General features: G+C 39.2%; 1 protein-coding gene across 1 annotated transcript; it reads left to right on the top strand.

Annotated features, from left to right (window-relative positions):
- Nucleotides 1–1,430: 1,430 nt before the first annotated feature.
- On the top strand, nucleotides 1,431–13,719 carry rab11al (RAB11a, member RAS oncogene family, like). The gene is made up of 5 exons (XM_032557495.1): nucleotides 1,431–1,734; nucleotides 5,694–5,889; nucleotides 6,534–6,727; nucleotides 8,084–8,164; nucleotides 12,235–13,719. The coding sequence occupies exons 1-5, from the start codon at nucleotides 1,695–1,697 to the stop codon at nucleotides 12,372–12,374; spliced, it is 651 nt and encodes a 216-aa protein (XP_032413386.1). The 5' UTR covers nucleotides 1,431–1,694; the 3' UTR covers nucleotides 12,375–13,719.
- Nucleotides 13,720–13,928: the final 209 nt, after the last annotated feature.

Raw genomic sequence — 13,928 nt, 5'->3', positions numbered from 1 at the left:
TCAACCTATAAAGGGGCAATAAAATATGCTAAAATAAAATGGAAAGGTGGAAAATAGCTCTGATGTAGCTGTAGCTGTTGCAATAGTTCTTGTTTGTTTTGACTATATGACGTTTAATTTTGATTTAAGCCCCTTTTAAACAACGAACATCAGCCTTAAAACTCCACCTGTTTATGTTCCTGCTGTGTTGCTGCCTCGCTCACTCTACGGACCAACGAGCAGCAGTGACACGTATTACTCAGAGATCATATGTACGATCCCGCTGGTTGCCAGCTGGGCTTTCCAAGCTCACCTGAGGCTTGTTCCTGTATGGCAGACAATTATAGTATCTAATAAAAACTATTTTCTCAAACAAAAATTACATCGGTACCAATCAGACAATCAGAAATGAGCGCTATCTAAAATAGGGCTCATCTTCAATAAAGACAAGGACCACTCGGTTCTTACTTTTATCTATTTTTTTAAGGTTTAAAATACTTAAGTTGACAAAAAAAAGTCTGATTTAACCTTTAATGGCCAGATTAAATATTTGTCAGTTTACTTGATTCGTTTTGATCCACCTAATTGTTTCTCTTTCTCTATGTACTATTTAAGTATATTGCGTACATTGCTTGTTTTTGTTTATGTTTGTTTATTCAACAAATATTATGAAATATTATATGAGATATTAAAAATATTGTTAAACAACTCTCAGAAAATTAGTTATACATATGTCGAATGGTGATAGTTATATTTACGCAGTTAAATTAAGCTGAGTAACATCTTTATTTCAACGTGTCTCATATTAATTCGAAGTGAATGGAGTAAACAGTATGGTCCTATATACTTTGTACTGTTGTAATATTAACCACATTATACATTGATTTCAAAGATATAATGCTTTTAAAACGTAGAATCGGAAATGTATGGAACGATATTATTAACTAACCTTTTATCACACTCTTTAACGTATGAAAAAATGCACATTATGATCAAACAGTTCTTCAGTAGTTTTAATTGGTTTATTCTTTTGTTACACATACTTGAGTAGGTTTTTCAACTAAACTCCACTTCTGTTTGAGTAAAATTATATTTAAGTAATCCAACATCTGAGTACACTTTTTTCACTCTACTCACTTTTGATAGGAAATAATTATCCATAACATTCGTTACAACAAGAATGACATTTGAAATATTACTTTTATTATAGACGGGAGCAAGGGAGTGCTAAACAACCGAAATATTAATTTCCGTTCTTTTAATGGAGTTCTAATTACTATATGATAACTTTACTTGCCATACTTTACCTGTTGCTGCGCGACGTCATACAAACTAACAACTGGCAGCTGACTCACAATCGACAGCATAGCTCACCAATCACGTCGAAGCAAGTAACAACTGTCAAATCCCCATTGACCACTAAGAGAGCGAGAGGGGCGGGGTTTAGTGTTGACGTTACGTCGCAGTCTCGGTAATGGCAAGTATAGGAAGGAGAGGAAGACGGCCCTGAAGTTTCTTCTCTTCTGGATGTTATTGTCATTTTATTACATTTAAAACCTGCTGCTTCACTTTTTTTGTACTCTGACGGTTATTCTTCCACGTCGTTGTAGTGTGAGTGAGAACGGGGCAGGGCTAAAGTCACGGACGATTTTGTCGGTCGTTTTCGAAGTAACTAAAATACGCCCGAAGTTTGTTCGACTTCAAGCAGAGAAACTATGACGCACAAAGAGGACGAATATGATTACCTTTTTAAAGGTGAGTGGTCGTTTCTTCGCTTTTAGCTAGCTGGCTACATGTCAGTTTCACCTGTGTCATTTGATGCCACCGCGGGGATGTCGGTGTCGTAAACCGGAGCACCTAACAGCCAGCCGTAGAGACTGGGACACCTGTTTAAGCCTCAACTCTTTTCAGTTTACGTCATTAAATAAAATCAGTGGGTTTACGGGTCATGTAAGGCAGATTATAGGACTCTAATGTGTCACTTTAGGCATCATTTGCTTCAGAGTTCATCATCTTCCAGGGCGATGACGCAATCACCTGGGGAAGCGGTGTTGGTCAGTGAGGGGTCACAGTCAGATGACCCCTAACTTCTGACAGAGAGGGTCAAGTTTGTTTTGTAGTAAAAGTTTAAAAGTTGTACCATTTGATTTTAAAAAGTAAAAAAAAAAAAAAAAAACACCTGTTGGCTTGATTTTGCTGAATTCCTGGATGAATGGATTGATTGATTGAGAGACAAACTCACATCCAGGCTGCCAAACATTTACTAATTTTAGCTTTCTAGGATTTATTTTACAATAACCTTTTTACCTCTGCATTGCAATCCTTTAAAACTTAAACTAATACAAAAATACAGCTTTGATTTTATTTTAATAGGTGATGATTAAAGGAATGCTTTGAATTCCAATACTGTATTTTAAATGTTTGTTGTATTTATCACACTATTTCATAGTATAATAATGGCTTTAAAGAATATCAAAGCTAAAAAAAATAAATATTTTTTTGTTTCTGGTGGTTTTAATTTCTCATGTTTAAGCAATAATCTACCAGGTAATTCAGCCTAATCTGCTGAGTCGTTGCCTCACCTGATGTGAGGGTGTAGTACCTGGGGAGGGGCCGCCATTGTTGCAGGCATGGTAGAAGCAGTTACAGCTCCTCAGAGCCACTTGGAGGTGATTCGCTTGCAGCCTTTTGTCAAAATTTCAAGCAGGTCGTCAAACTGGAAATACCTGCATGCAGGGTGAGCGTCCACAGAGACGCTGCACCTCGGAGCAGAGAAGCGATTCAATCAGGTTTTCATGTGACCAAACTAATCTGGATCTCTCCCTGTGGTGCAGGGATCCTGATAAGCAAACGGCTGCGGTTCACAGTTTTGCTTGATTCTAGAAAGCGCTCACATTGTTGCCCTTTGTTCTCCTTTTGTGAGTCAAGCAGGGTGAGCTCTTACTGAGTCACTAAGGCATCTCAGACCTTAGCCGTCCTCCTCAACCTCTTTTACTGCTTTTCAGAGGCTGGGGAATATAAACTTCTGCTCTTAAATCAAACTATCCTTCTTTCTTTCCATTTTTGTGCTATCAGGGGATTTCAGACGGTCCATTAATCTCAGAGAGCAGACAGACTCGCTTTCATTCAGCCTGGCTGCAGGATTGTATTAACTGACAAAGACCTGTCATGTCTTTCAGCTTAAAAAACCTAACTCAACAATAGGTGTGTGGCTGGGTGTGTAACGGAGCAATGACTCTACCAGTCTGGTGGCATTGGACCGAGTTGTGTAATGATTTTTCTCTTCCACCCACAGTCCTTTGTGTGAGATGAAACAGAACATGATGGTTTTACTGTCATCATATGACTCCCACATAAACTAAACTAAAGTTGCTCAGTAATGAACGAGCAGCTCCACTCAGACTGAAGCAGAAACATGGCGGACGGTTGGTTCAACGTTCCCAAACCAACTTCCTGTTTCCCAACTGCTGGGCGGTGGGTCCTCAGACACACTGACTCACCTTACTGCTGTGGAAATAGCTGTCTTTAATATTGCCTGCAGGATTTCCCTCAGTGCATTATAAGCCTGGCAGGTCACCAGGCTTTGCTTTCCCCCACCAGGCTGAGCATAGTTTATTTATATTAGCTTTTTTTATTATCTGCCTAAGCACTTCCTGTCTTTGCCGGCCTACTCACAGACAACTGAAGCAAATAAAGTGACAAGTCACAGATAAAGGATCAACAAATTTGGACTTGTTAATTCGGATGCAATAACTGAGTTCAAAAATGTTTTATGTCTTTTTTAGGACTTTGCAGTTGGTGTTTAGGTATTGTTAATTGTCTTATAATAAAACATAATTACTTAGTGATATTTTCAAATTTCCAGTGAACTCTAAACATTTTTTAACTGAAAATCACTTTAGGTTGCTGGATAATCGCCCTAGCGCCCCCTACCACCGGGCTTAACAGGTTTTCTGGGGGAATCATTGGCCTGATTCACTTTACTGTCAAATATCCAGGATGGATTCAGTCACAGTGAAGGAGAGGGATGTCCTTAACGGAGGGGTCATGACCTCTCTGAGGTCACTACAGTGGAGGTTGTGTCTCATTATCATCAGGAAAACCAATGGGTGGAAAATAATAAAATGTTTTTCCATTTCTTCTCTGTGACGTGAGTCAGAGTTGATGTGTTTTTAATGACTCCTCACAGCAACACGAGGAGACAAAACAAAACTGGCTCCATGATTTATTATTTAATTGGACAATATTTATCAATATGCTAAAGATTCTCCATATCTGTTTTATCATTTTAATTCTCTTCTGGTTTCTTCCTTCTCTGTACTATAATTTATTACAGGCAAATCAGGCAACAAAATATCCCTGTTCACTCCAATATTAGTAAATATTTTACTATCATTATTAGTTTAATTCCACCCAGAATGTTTATTAAACATATTCATGCTATAAATCTATTAACAAACTGCTAAAATACATAGATTTAAAAGCACCATCTTTGAGTCACAAGGCTCAAATAAAGAAATATGGATATTATTTTTTTATTGTGTGGTTTTTATATTTATCACAATCCAGATTCAGAGTAAAAACTTAGACTCTGAGGCGGTTGTTGTCTGTTTCAATTCAAGCCTTATGAACCAATAAAATAAGCAATAAAACATTCATAAATAATATTAGTTTTTAGTAGTTGTCATAATTTAAACACTGAATTTACATAAAATTATCAGGACTTCATGGATTAAAAATGAGACTTTCTCAGCCAGCGATATTTTGATGATGATGTATAAATTTTCATTACTATTATCATTACTGTTATAAAATGTAATGTGATGGAGAATGGACGCAAACATCTAATGAGAAAAAGCATACATTTATTATTTCATTGACATTTTGTTTCTAAATTAAATTATTTATATATTGTTTTAGCTCTATGCGTAAGTATATTTTCACCTTTCGTTTTGATTTATAATTATGTTTAATTTTGCATTGCATCTCTGTACATTGGTAGAGTATAAAACTTTAAATGTTGTTTTAATTCTAGTGATTAATTCAGAATTATTCCTTAATAAATATTTAGATGTTTTCAGGTCACACATGTCCTGCCGTCTGTCAGGAACATGTGAATCATGTTGCACATAAGACCAATATTGGATCATGAAGCGTTAGAAAAGGTTGACGATTATTTATATAAAACCTTCTGTTTTTTCCTGCTCTTGTTCTTCTGCAGTTGTTTATCTTTAATTTAAATAAATTTGTGTGAGAACTGGGTTATGTTCAGTCCAAGGATTCAACTCTAAAAAGATTAAATGTACTTTTTCTTTAAAGGTTCTATTTTTGATTTTTAAACTGTGATAAATTAATACATTTTCTTAGAAAACATAAAGGTATAATTAATTTTTTCCCTATCGCTGACCCCATTTATGCTCTACCTCTCAAAGTCCATCATGTTGTAGCATAATAAGCACCTTATTAGCACTTAAATTTAAAAAAAAACAGCAGCAATTTAATGTTCATAACCTTGTTTTATTGTTTCCAGGGTTGCCAGACACGGTCACATGATCAGTTTCATCCTTGTTGTTATGGAAAGTAGTTTCCTCCTGAGTTTCTCTACCTCTGAATCTTGTTGTTAGTTTTGTGGTTTTGCTTTTTTACCTGCAGCATCCATGAAGCAGATCATAAATAATGAACACCGCCTGTTAACGCTTCTGTTTTTCCTGCAGTGGTGCTGATCGGCGATTCAGGCGTAGGAAAGAGTAACCTGCTGTCCCGCTTCACCCGCAACGAGTTCAACCTGGAGAGCAAGAGCACCATCGGGGTGGAGTTCGCCACGCGCAGCATCCAGGTGGAGGGGAAGACCATCAAGGCCCAGATCTGGGACACGGCTGGACAGGAGCGCTACAGAGCCATCACTTCTGCGTGAGTTCCCTCATCCAGTCCGCCCTGCTTTCTGCAGACTTCATTCTGTCTCTGACATGCAAACAGACACAGAACTGCATGCAAAAGGAAGTAAAAAGACGGATGGTTCTGTATTGTGTTTGTGTGAAACACCAAAAGGAAGATGTTCCCATAAAGTACACCAGCATGTCAGGGCAGTTGTAGGTAGATAAAAATGGAGTACATTTTTGTCAAATACTTAAGAAATTTTGAAAATAGTCTCTAATTCTCTAGAAATAACTTTCAAATTTCTCAGATAGAGAAACTTCAAATTTGCCAAAAAAATCTCAGAAATTTCCTAGAATTCTGATATTAATCAGTATTTTTTTTAGAAAAAAACATGGACATGTCTGAGTTTGAAAAGTTGCAAATTTGCTGGAAAACCACCCCAGGAATTTTGAGATTAATATCGAGAGAAAAAGGAATAAATTTCCACCCAAAAAGATCTCAAAAAGTTTCTAGAAAAAAACAAGGACATTTCTGAGTTTGAAAAGTCAAAGATTTGCTAGAAAAAACTCAGAAAGTCAGAATATAATACAGAATAAACATCATGAATTGTCACAGGTAAACATAAAATCAAAGCGGCGTGACAGAAAGTGACCGTGCTTGTGACCCTCTGACCCCAGGTACTACCGCGGCGCCGTGGGAGCGCTCCTGGTCTACGACATCGCCAAGCACCTGACGTACGAAAACGCGGAGCGCTGGCTGAAGGAGCTGCAGGACCACGCAGACAGCAACATAGTCATCATGTTGGTGGGCAACAAGAGCGACCTGCGCCACCTGAGGGCGGTGCCCACCGACGAGGCCAGAGGCTTCGCAGGTTCGTCGCCTCATCAACCTTTTATTGGCTCCTCATTAGCTTAGCCTGATAAGAGGCTCATTAAAACCCGATTAGACTTTATTCTGTCAGCTCATTAGGCTCCGTCACTGATATTGGGAATAATAGATGTTCAACACTTTGACCTGGTTCTGTTTGGGCCTCGTCTTCCCCGATAGCAGCAGTCTGTGTCATATTTAGAGTTATTTTGAGGAATCAAACTATTCTCACTTCAAAAGCATCAAAGTAAAACATGTTTTACCAGATTATTGGTGTAACTTGCATAAATCTGTTCTTTTTTAGCTTGTCTGGGTTCTTTGCTGATAAAAGACTCAGCAGAGCTGAATGCCAGAACGTTAAAGGCACAAATCCTGTTGCTTCAGAGCAGCATAAAGAGAATCCTTGAGGATAAAAGAAGCCGTCTCTGAGTCAAACATGGCTGTTTGTAGAAATGTTTGTTTTTTCTTTATTCCACTGACCTAATTTAGGTCTTGTTTACATAATAATCCTGGAAGCATCAATGCAAAGCAGTTGATGCTTATATTTTATACTGGCATTTTGTTGTTGAAACACAGTAGATCTTTTGTTGGATGGTGATGCTGTGGGCAGGAAGGATCTCCAGTAGCAGTCAGCCTCGCAACAAATCTGAAGAGGCCTCTGACTGAAGACTGCTGCTGTGTGACAGTCTGATGACTGCATACTAACGGCTCAGTATCCGGGCAGCAACACGTCCTGGATGACTCATCAGTTGTTGGCTAGCCCTGCTAATCCACCTCATTTGCTTTTGCCGCTCCTCTTTAAATCTCTGTCTGGCCGTTTGGTCAGGAAGATGTTGGAGTAGGGGATACAATTCTTGCCTGAAATGACAGAGGAGATGCTTTGAACATCCTGCTTCTCTCTCTGGGATTTCAGGGTCAAAGTTCAGGTATTATTTCAGCTAAAAAAAAAAGGATTTAAAAAGGATTATGACATTAACCAATAATCTCTTATGCTTCTAAAATAAAAATCACATGAACCAAAACAGTTACAGAACGTATCACTTAGTTGGTGATAAGTTTGAGATGCCCAGTAGAGATGTGCAAAAAGCCTTAACATTTATTGAATTATTGAAGTAATTGTGCCTGAATTTAAAACATATAAACAAATCCAGCCTTTTTTATTAGAATGTATTCAGTGAGAAAAATGTCATGTTCATAAAGTAAAGCAAAATTTTTGCATGCCACGCTTGCTTCCAACAACTCTTTGTTGTGTTTTCAGGAGAACAAAATGGTTTCCTGTGGGGACAGCAGATCAGAATCTGTGAGGAAATTTAAAATGAATATTAATATGTGTGTAACATACCGTGTTTGTGTTCTCCAGAGAAGAACGGCTTGTCTTTCCTGGAGACGTCTGCGTTAGACTCCTCCAACGTTGAGTTGGCTTTTCAGACAATTCTCACAGGTGAGTTCCACTTCCTGCTCTAAAATTTAACCAAATTTTAACAGTAAAAAACATTCAGCATTAAAGGAATCGCCAGAACTTTTCCATGAACGATGAAACATCTCTTAAGCAGTTGCATTTATGTAATTTCTCACTTTAGCCACTAGATGGCAGCAAATTCCACTGAATCGGGTCTTGGCCTCCATCCTTTATGTGCATCCTGTTGCAAAACCTCCTGAATCTTCCTTTTAATTTAAAAAAAATAGTAATTTCTGCAGCCAATCAGAGGCTAAATAAAGATCCGTCCATGTTTTCTGATGTAAGCCTCTCTGAGCAGACTCCTCAGGAGCTTCAAGGCCACACTGGTGACTTCATAATAACCTCTGAGTGGCCTGAAGGGGGAATCCAGTCTGAATCAGTCTGCATGTGGCACCTGCTGTTTGTATGCTGCTTCAGCTCCATGTTGGATCCAGCAGTGACTCCGCTTCAGGCCACACCACAGACATATCGCTTATTTCTAACGCTCAAAAAAAACTTCAAACCAACATCGAGTTAGCGCTGCTAATTAGCTCATTAAGGCAGGAAAAGCAGTCATTCGCAAGCCAGTAAGGCGCAGAGCCGCCATGGCTCATGTAGCGACGTAGAGAGGGTCGTCCTGGTGGCTTATTGTCCGTACTGTCATGCTGCGATGAGTCATGCTTCTCGCAGTTTCCTCGCTTCACACTGGACTTTTATTTCAGGACAACTTTGGAGAAGTGTCTGAATGCAGCAGTGAGTCGGTGATGATTTCAGATTGCTGTTGAGTCAACAAACGAATCTCAGTTCAACTAAATGATGTAAATATGTTAGTTTGATCTTCACAGCCCTGCAGAAAGATTCAAACCCACTAAACCTGGATAAACCTGTCCAGGTTTAGACCTGTCACAATAACACGGTTTTCTGGATGATACATTTTCCCAGAAATTGTTGCGATAAACATAAATAAATGTTGTTGTTTTGACACCATTTTCAAGTAATATAATGGTAATAATAATAATGCAAGAACACATTCTCAAAGATCAATAAAATTTAAATTCAACTGAACATTTAATACTGGAGCTGGAAAACATTTCAATTATTAAAAATAAATAAAATAACAGAAACGACAAATAAAATAAATTATTTAGTCTCTGTAAACAAAATTGTCTTTCAGAAAAAGGGCTGTTTGAGACCAAAGCACCAGACTGAAGACTTTATCACCCAGTTTTTGATAGAGAAAAAATGGAAATTATTGAGTTTGTTTTAATTTATCATGACATGAATTGATTTGTTACTTGGTAACAGGCCTACCTGTCAAAATAACAAATTTTGCTGGGCAATACATTGTCCCAGAAATTATTGCGATAAATGATATTATGGTTTTGAGGCCATTGTTGACTGATAGTAGCTCCGTTTCTATTACAGTGTGCGGAAAACTTTGTGTATATTATACTAATGTTGAAAAAGGACAATTTTGCAATTGTGGTATTTACATTAGATAAGAAAAATAATTATAATCATTTGTGAATAAGTTTGTTCAAACTATAAATCATTAGAAAACATGCCGTGTCGTCATCCTCCAACTACTTCCTGTCTTCTTCTTCTTCATGGTTTGCACCAGTGGCAACATCCAGTGGTTGATCATGTGACTCTTGTGATATGAAAAATGTTTTTTTGTTGTAGTTTTGTGAAATAAACTACATCATCCGAGCGCCAATATTTAAAACAATTCTATAATGTTCTGTACTTCATCAAATTTCATCAATTTATATTTAAACAAAAAACAGGTTTGTGCAAAACATTCTGTAGCTTAAATTACCAGTATTTGGCTAGTTTAGCCATTTGGCTTTTTCCCTAAGGAAAAACAATATCAAATACAAAATTTAAAAAAAATTAAGCAGACTAAAATCAACTTCTGAGCATTTTGAATTGATTCATAATTCCCAGGATAAGAAATTATTATTAACCAGTAGCATGGAAATGGCATGATAATGAAAGTTCACATGAATCCTCTCAAGGATAAATAAACTCATTTCCAAAGAACATTTAACACCGAAGCTGGAAGACATTTTAAATATCCAAAATAAATAAACCAAAAACAAGTAAAATGGATTATGAAGTCTCTGTAAACAAACTTGCCCTTCAAAATATATTAATCTTTCTCCTCAGACAGGAAAACAGGCAAAACTGCCAGCTAGGACTTTTGTAGGGGAAAAAGAGTGTAGACTGTACTAACTACTGTCTAAATGATGCTGGCTTTTTAACGAGATTAAAGGGCAGCGTCTCTTCAGCAATTAAGCAGAATGTCTTAGTGTGCATCATTCTGCTCGGGCCTTTTCCATTTAGTTTGACGATTAGACGCCCCAGTGGTTGCGTTCTGCCAGGGAGACACAGACAGACTATTGGTGGGAGTGTTTTAGTTCTTCTAAGCTCGGAAACCGGCACCGGAGGATTTCAGGTGAAGATCCGTGTTTGTTGCATTGCCGCATTTAGTTGCTTCTGTTTTACAACAAACGATTAATTAACCAACTTTGAGAGGAAGAAAAATGATACATGCTCAGTTAGTCTGGATGGAGAAAATGTTAAAATATCCATTTCCATTTGCTTTCAGAGATTTAGTTATATTTTGGCGTGGACTTTGACTGGACCACCTAAACACATGAAAATACTGTGATCTAAACCGTCCAGCACAGCTCAGGTTGGGGTCATCCTGTTGGAATCTTACCTGATCAGCTTTCATGTCACTTTTAAAGAAAATCCTCCCCACAGCATGATGCTGCCTCCACCCTGTTTCATGGTGTTATTTTGGTTTCCTCTCACATTAGCACCACATTACTGCTGACGATCTTTAAAATGGATTTCTTTGGGTTTTCTTCTTGTCACGATTAAATAAAGGCGAGATTGAATGCAAACGGACCGGCAACAGGAAGTGGACTACAACAGAGGGCATTCTGGGTAAATGGAACCAAAACAAATGCGCAAGATAAATCTTACATCCATTAAAATCTGACTTTAGTTTACATTTGGTGAAGAAGGAAGTTGCGCTCAGTGTCTTCATCAGAGATTTTTGTATATATAAGTATTTCATATCAATCGACATCAATAATTGTCTATCGGTAATTATTGATTAGTTTTAAATATCTGAGATGCTGCTAAACTGGTGACCTTCCCAGTTTTATCCACAGTTTTCACTCCACACTGTTTTTTTTTTTTTTTTTATGCAGTTATGAGGCAAACTGATGCTGCGCAAGTTTCTCAGCAGGTTGTTGCTAGGTAACCAAAGAATGAGTACGTTGCTAGGCAACCAAAGAGTTAGTTGATGCCAGCAACCTGACTTTCCGGGTTCTACAGCCAAATGCTTTCCTACATCTCCCAGAATGCTGCGCGGTTGTGGTTCAAAGTTCAGTGAATATTTTATATCATCACCTTCCTAAAATGAAGTGATTTTTTTTATTTATTTTTAAAAAAATCACCCTCCGCCCCCTTTTTTTTTTTTTTTTTTTTGCTAAAAGATGATTTAGCCAAAAAAAAGGTAAAGGTATATTGATTATTGTCAGCTATTCCTAATATAACGGCCTACGTCATTTTGTGAAAATGCGATTTTGGCAACAAAACAAAAACAAAAAAAATTGCCACTTCTTTTTTGCCAAAAGATTGATTTAGGCAAAAAAAATAAATAAATCACTTTTGGAAAAAATCACTTTGGCCATTCCATTAGGAAGGCCAAATATAGCATATTCTATCAGATGTATTGACTACTGATTTTGATAATATGCCTATAGTAATATGTATTGGTACCGATTTATTGTCCAGCCTTACATCAAAGTTAAGGTGAAAAAGTTAAAGAAGTCTCTCTGTTTTTGCGTCACCCTGTATGTATTCATTTATTTAATGGCCTGCTTCGTGTTTAAATGAGGATTCTTCCACATGACGGAGCGTTGCCGGTTCAGGACGGAAGAATCCGTCTCTGCTGCCAGGAGTCTGGAAGCAACCGTTGTTGTTCAGTTTCGCCGTCCTGATCCCGAAATGTCCCGCTGCCTGTCCCGTCTCTCACCGCCCTCTGTCCTCCGCAGCCATCTACCACATCGTGTCCCAGAGGCAGATGACGGGCCAGGGCAACTCGGACTTCTCTCCGGCCTCCAACGTGGTTCCCATCACGGTGGAGCCCACCCAGAGCTCGTCCAGTAGGGGCGCCTGCTGCCAGAACAACTGAGACTTCGCCGCTGACCTCCGCCTTCGTCTCACCGCAGCGCCGGCCGGCCAGACGGACAGACGGAGGCGCTGACGGGTAGAGGGACGCTTCCACTGGGTTTGTGTAGATACGAGGGGGGGAGCAGTAAATGAAGGATGGACAGGATGTGATGTGGGAGGGTTGGGATTTTATAAGAAGCTGCCTCATCACCATGGATTCAGGTTCTGATGTGAAACTGAACATGCTATCAGGCCCTTTTTTCTCCTTCTTCTGCAGTTTCTCTCCTAAAAAGCCGGATTGTACAGGCTTCCTCTCCGTTTCTCACTCCTGGGATGCTGGGCTGTAACAATCCACTCCCAGAAGACTGAAAAGCAGCCTTCTCTCACTGCTGTTTCCCTTTGTTTTCTGGAATATTTAGAAAATTATGTTCTTCTTTATATTTATTAACACTTGTCTTGTTTGGCCAAAGGGTTTCCCACACTAACTGCTTCACAGAAAAAAGGGATTTTCTCTTCGTTTGATTGTTTTCTTTCATTTAAAACAAGTCTTTCCATGAAGGAATCAGGAGAGTTTGACTCCATCCTTCCCTGTCGGTGACGAGCAGCTTCGCTCTGAGTGCTTTTGATCTTTGTTTGGGCGCCTCTCCTACTCTTCACACACTTTGTGCTCCGAAGATGAGTCATGCTCCCGCCAGCCTCTGCACAGCGTTGACTCTAAATGGGATGGGATGGCTGCGCCCGCCGCCGCTGCCGGATGGGTTAACTGCAGAGCATGTCGGCTCCCATCCTGACCGTTTCACCTTTTCCCCCTTAAAACCTCGCGGCGCGGCGGCGATGGGGGGAAAGATGTGGTTTAGAAACGCGGACGAGCCGCCCGCTAGCTGGGACGGATGAATGAATGGATGGATTGGGTTTCAGGGGATGAGATAGTGAGGCCACTCAGCCCTGCCCTGCTCCTGTGGTCTCTGATGTACAGTGATGGCTTGTTTTACTGTAAATGAAATCCTCCGCTGCCTGCTCACCTACTGCTCTCTGGCTCTGCTCTCTGCTGTATGTAACTGGAAGAGGACTCTGCCTCCTGGGATCCCCCTGAGGTCTGCCCTCACTTTCACTCGTCTTTATTTCCTGTCCGATCGGTGGGGGTTGTGTTCGGGAGCCAGGGCCGCGTTTGTTAGCGTCTCATAGCGGAATAGAGGAGGGAGGGAGGGGCTTGATTTAATCCAAAGGTTAGACACACAGGGTGTTTATTTCCACATCAACACGAGTCTTAAACTGGGTGTAGGTCGACATTTTTAAGCCTTTATTCTGTTGTTTGTATATTTGGACTGCACATGTATAAATAAATAAATCAGATTTGTTATAGCTCATCTTTTATGTGTCTCCAGTTTTAAAAACAACCAGCTCATTATTGACCATCATACCCTCTAATATCCAGTGTAATTCAAGATGTTTGCAAAGTGCTGCAGGCTGATATTTTCCCTCTGATTACTGATTATTAAATATTAATCGTCATCATCTACAGATCAATCCAGCCATCAGGACTCTCAGGGAAAAAAACACAATCTGCTTAAACTGG

Source organism: Xiphophorus hellerii, chromosome 3 (genome assembly GCF_003331165.1).
Source record: "Xiphophorus hellerii strain 12219 chromosome 3, Xiphophorus_hellerii-4.1, whole genome shotgun sequence".
NCBI lineage: Eukaryota > Metazoa > Chordata > Actinopteri > Cyprinodontiformes > Poeciliidae > Xiphophorus > Xiphophorus hellerii.
This window is presented reverse-complemented; position numbering and strand designations above follow the sequence as displayed.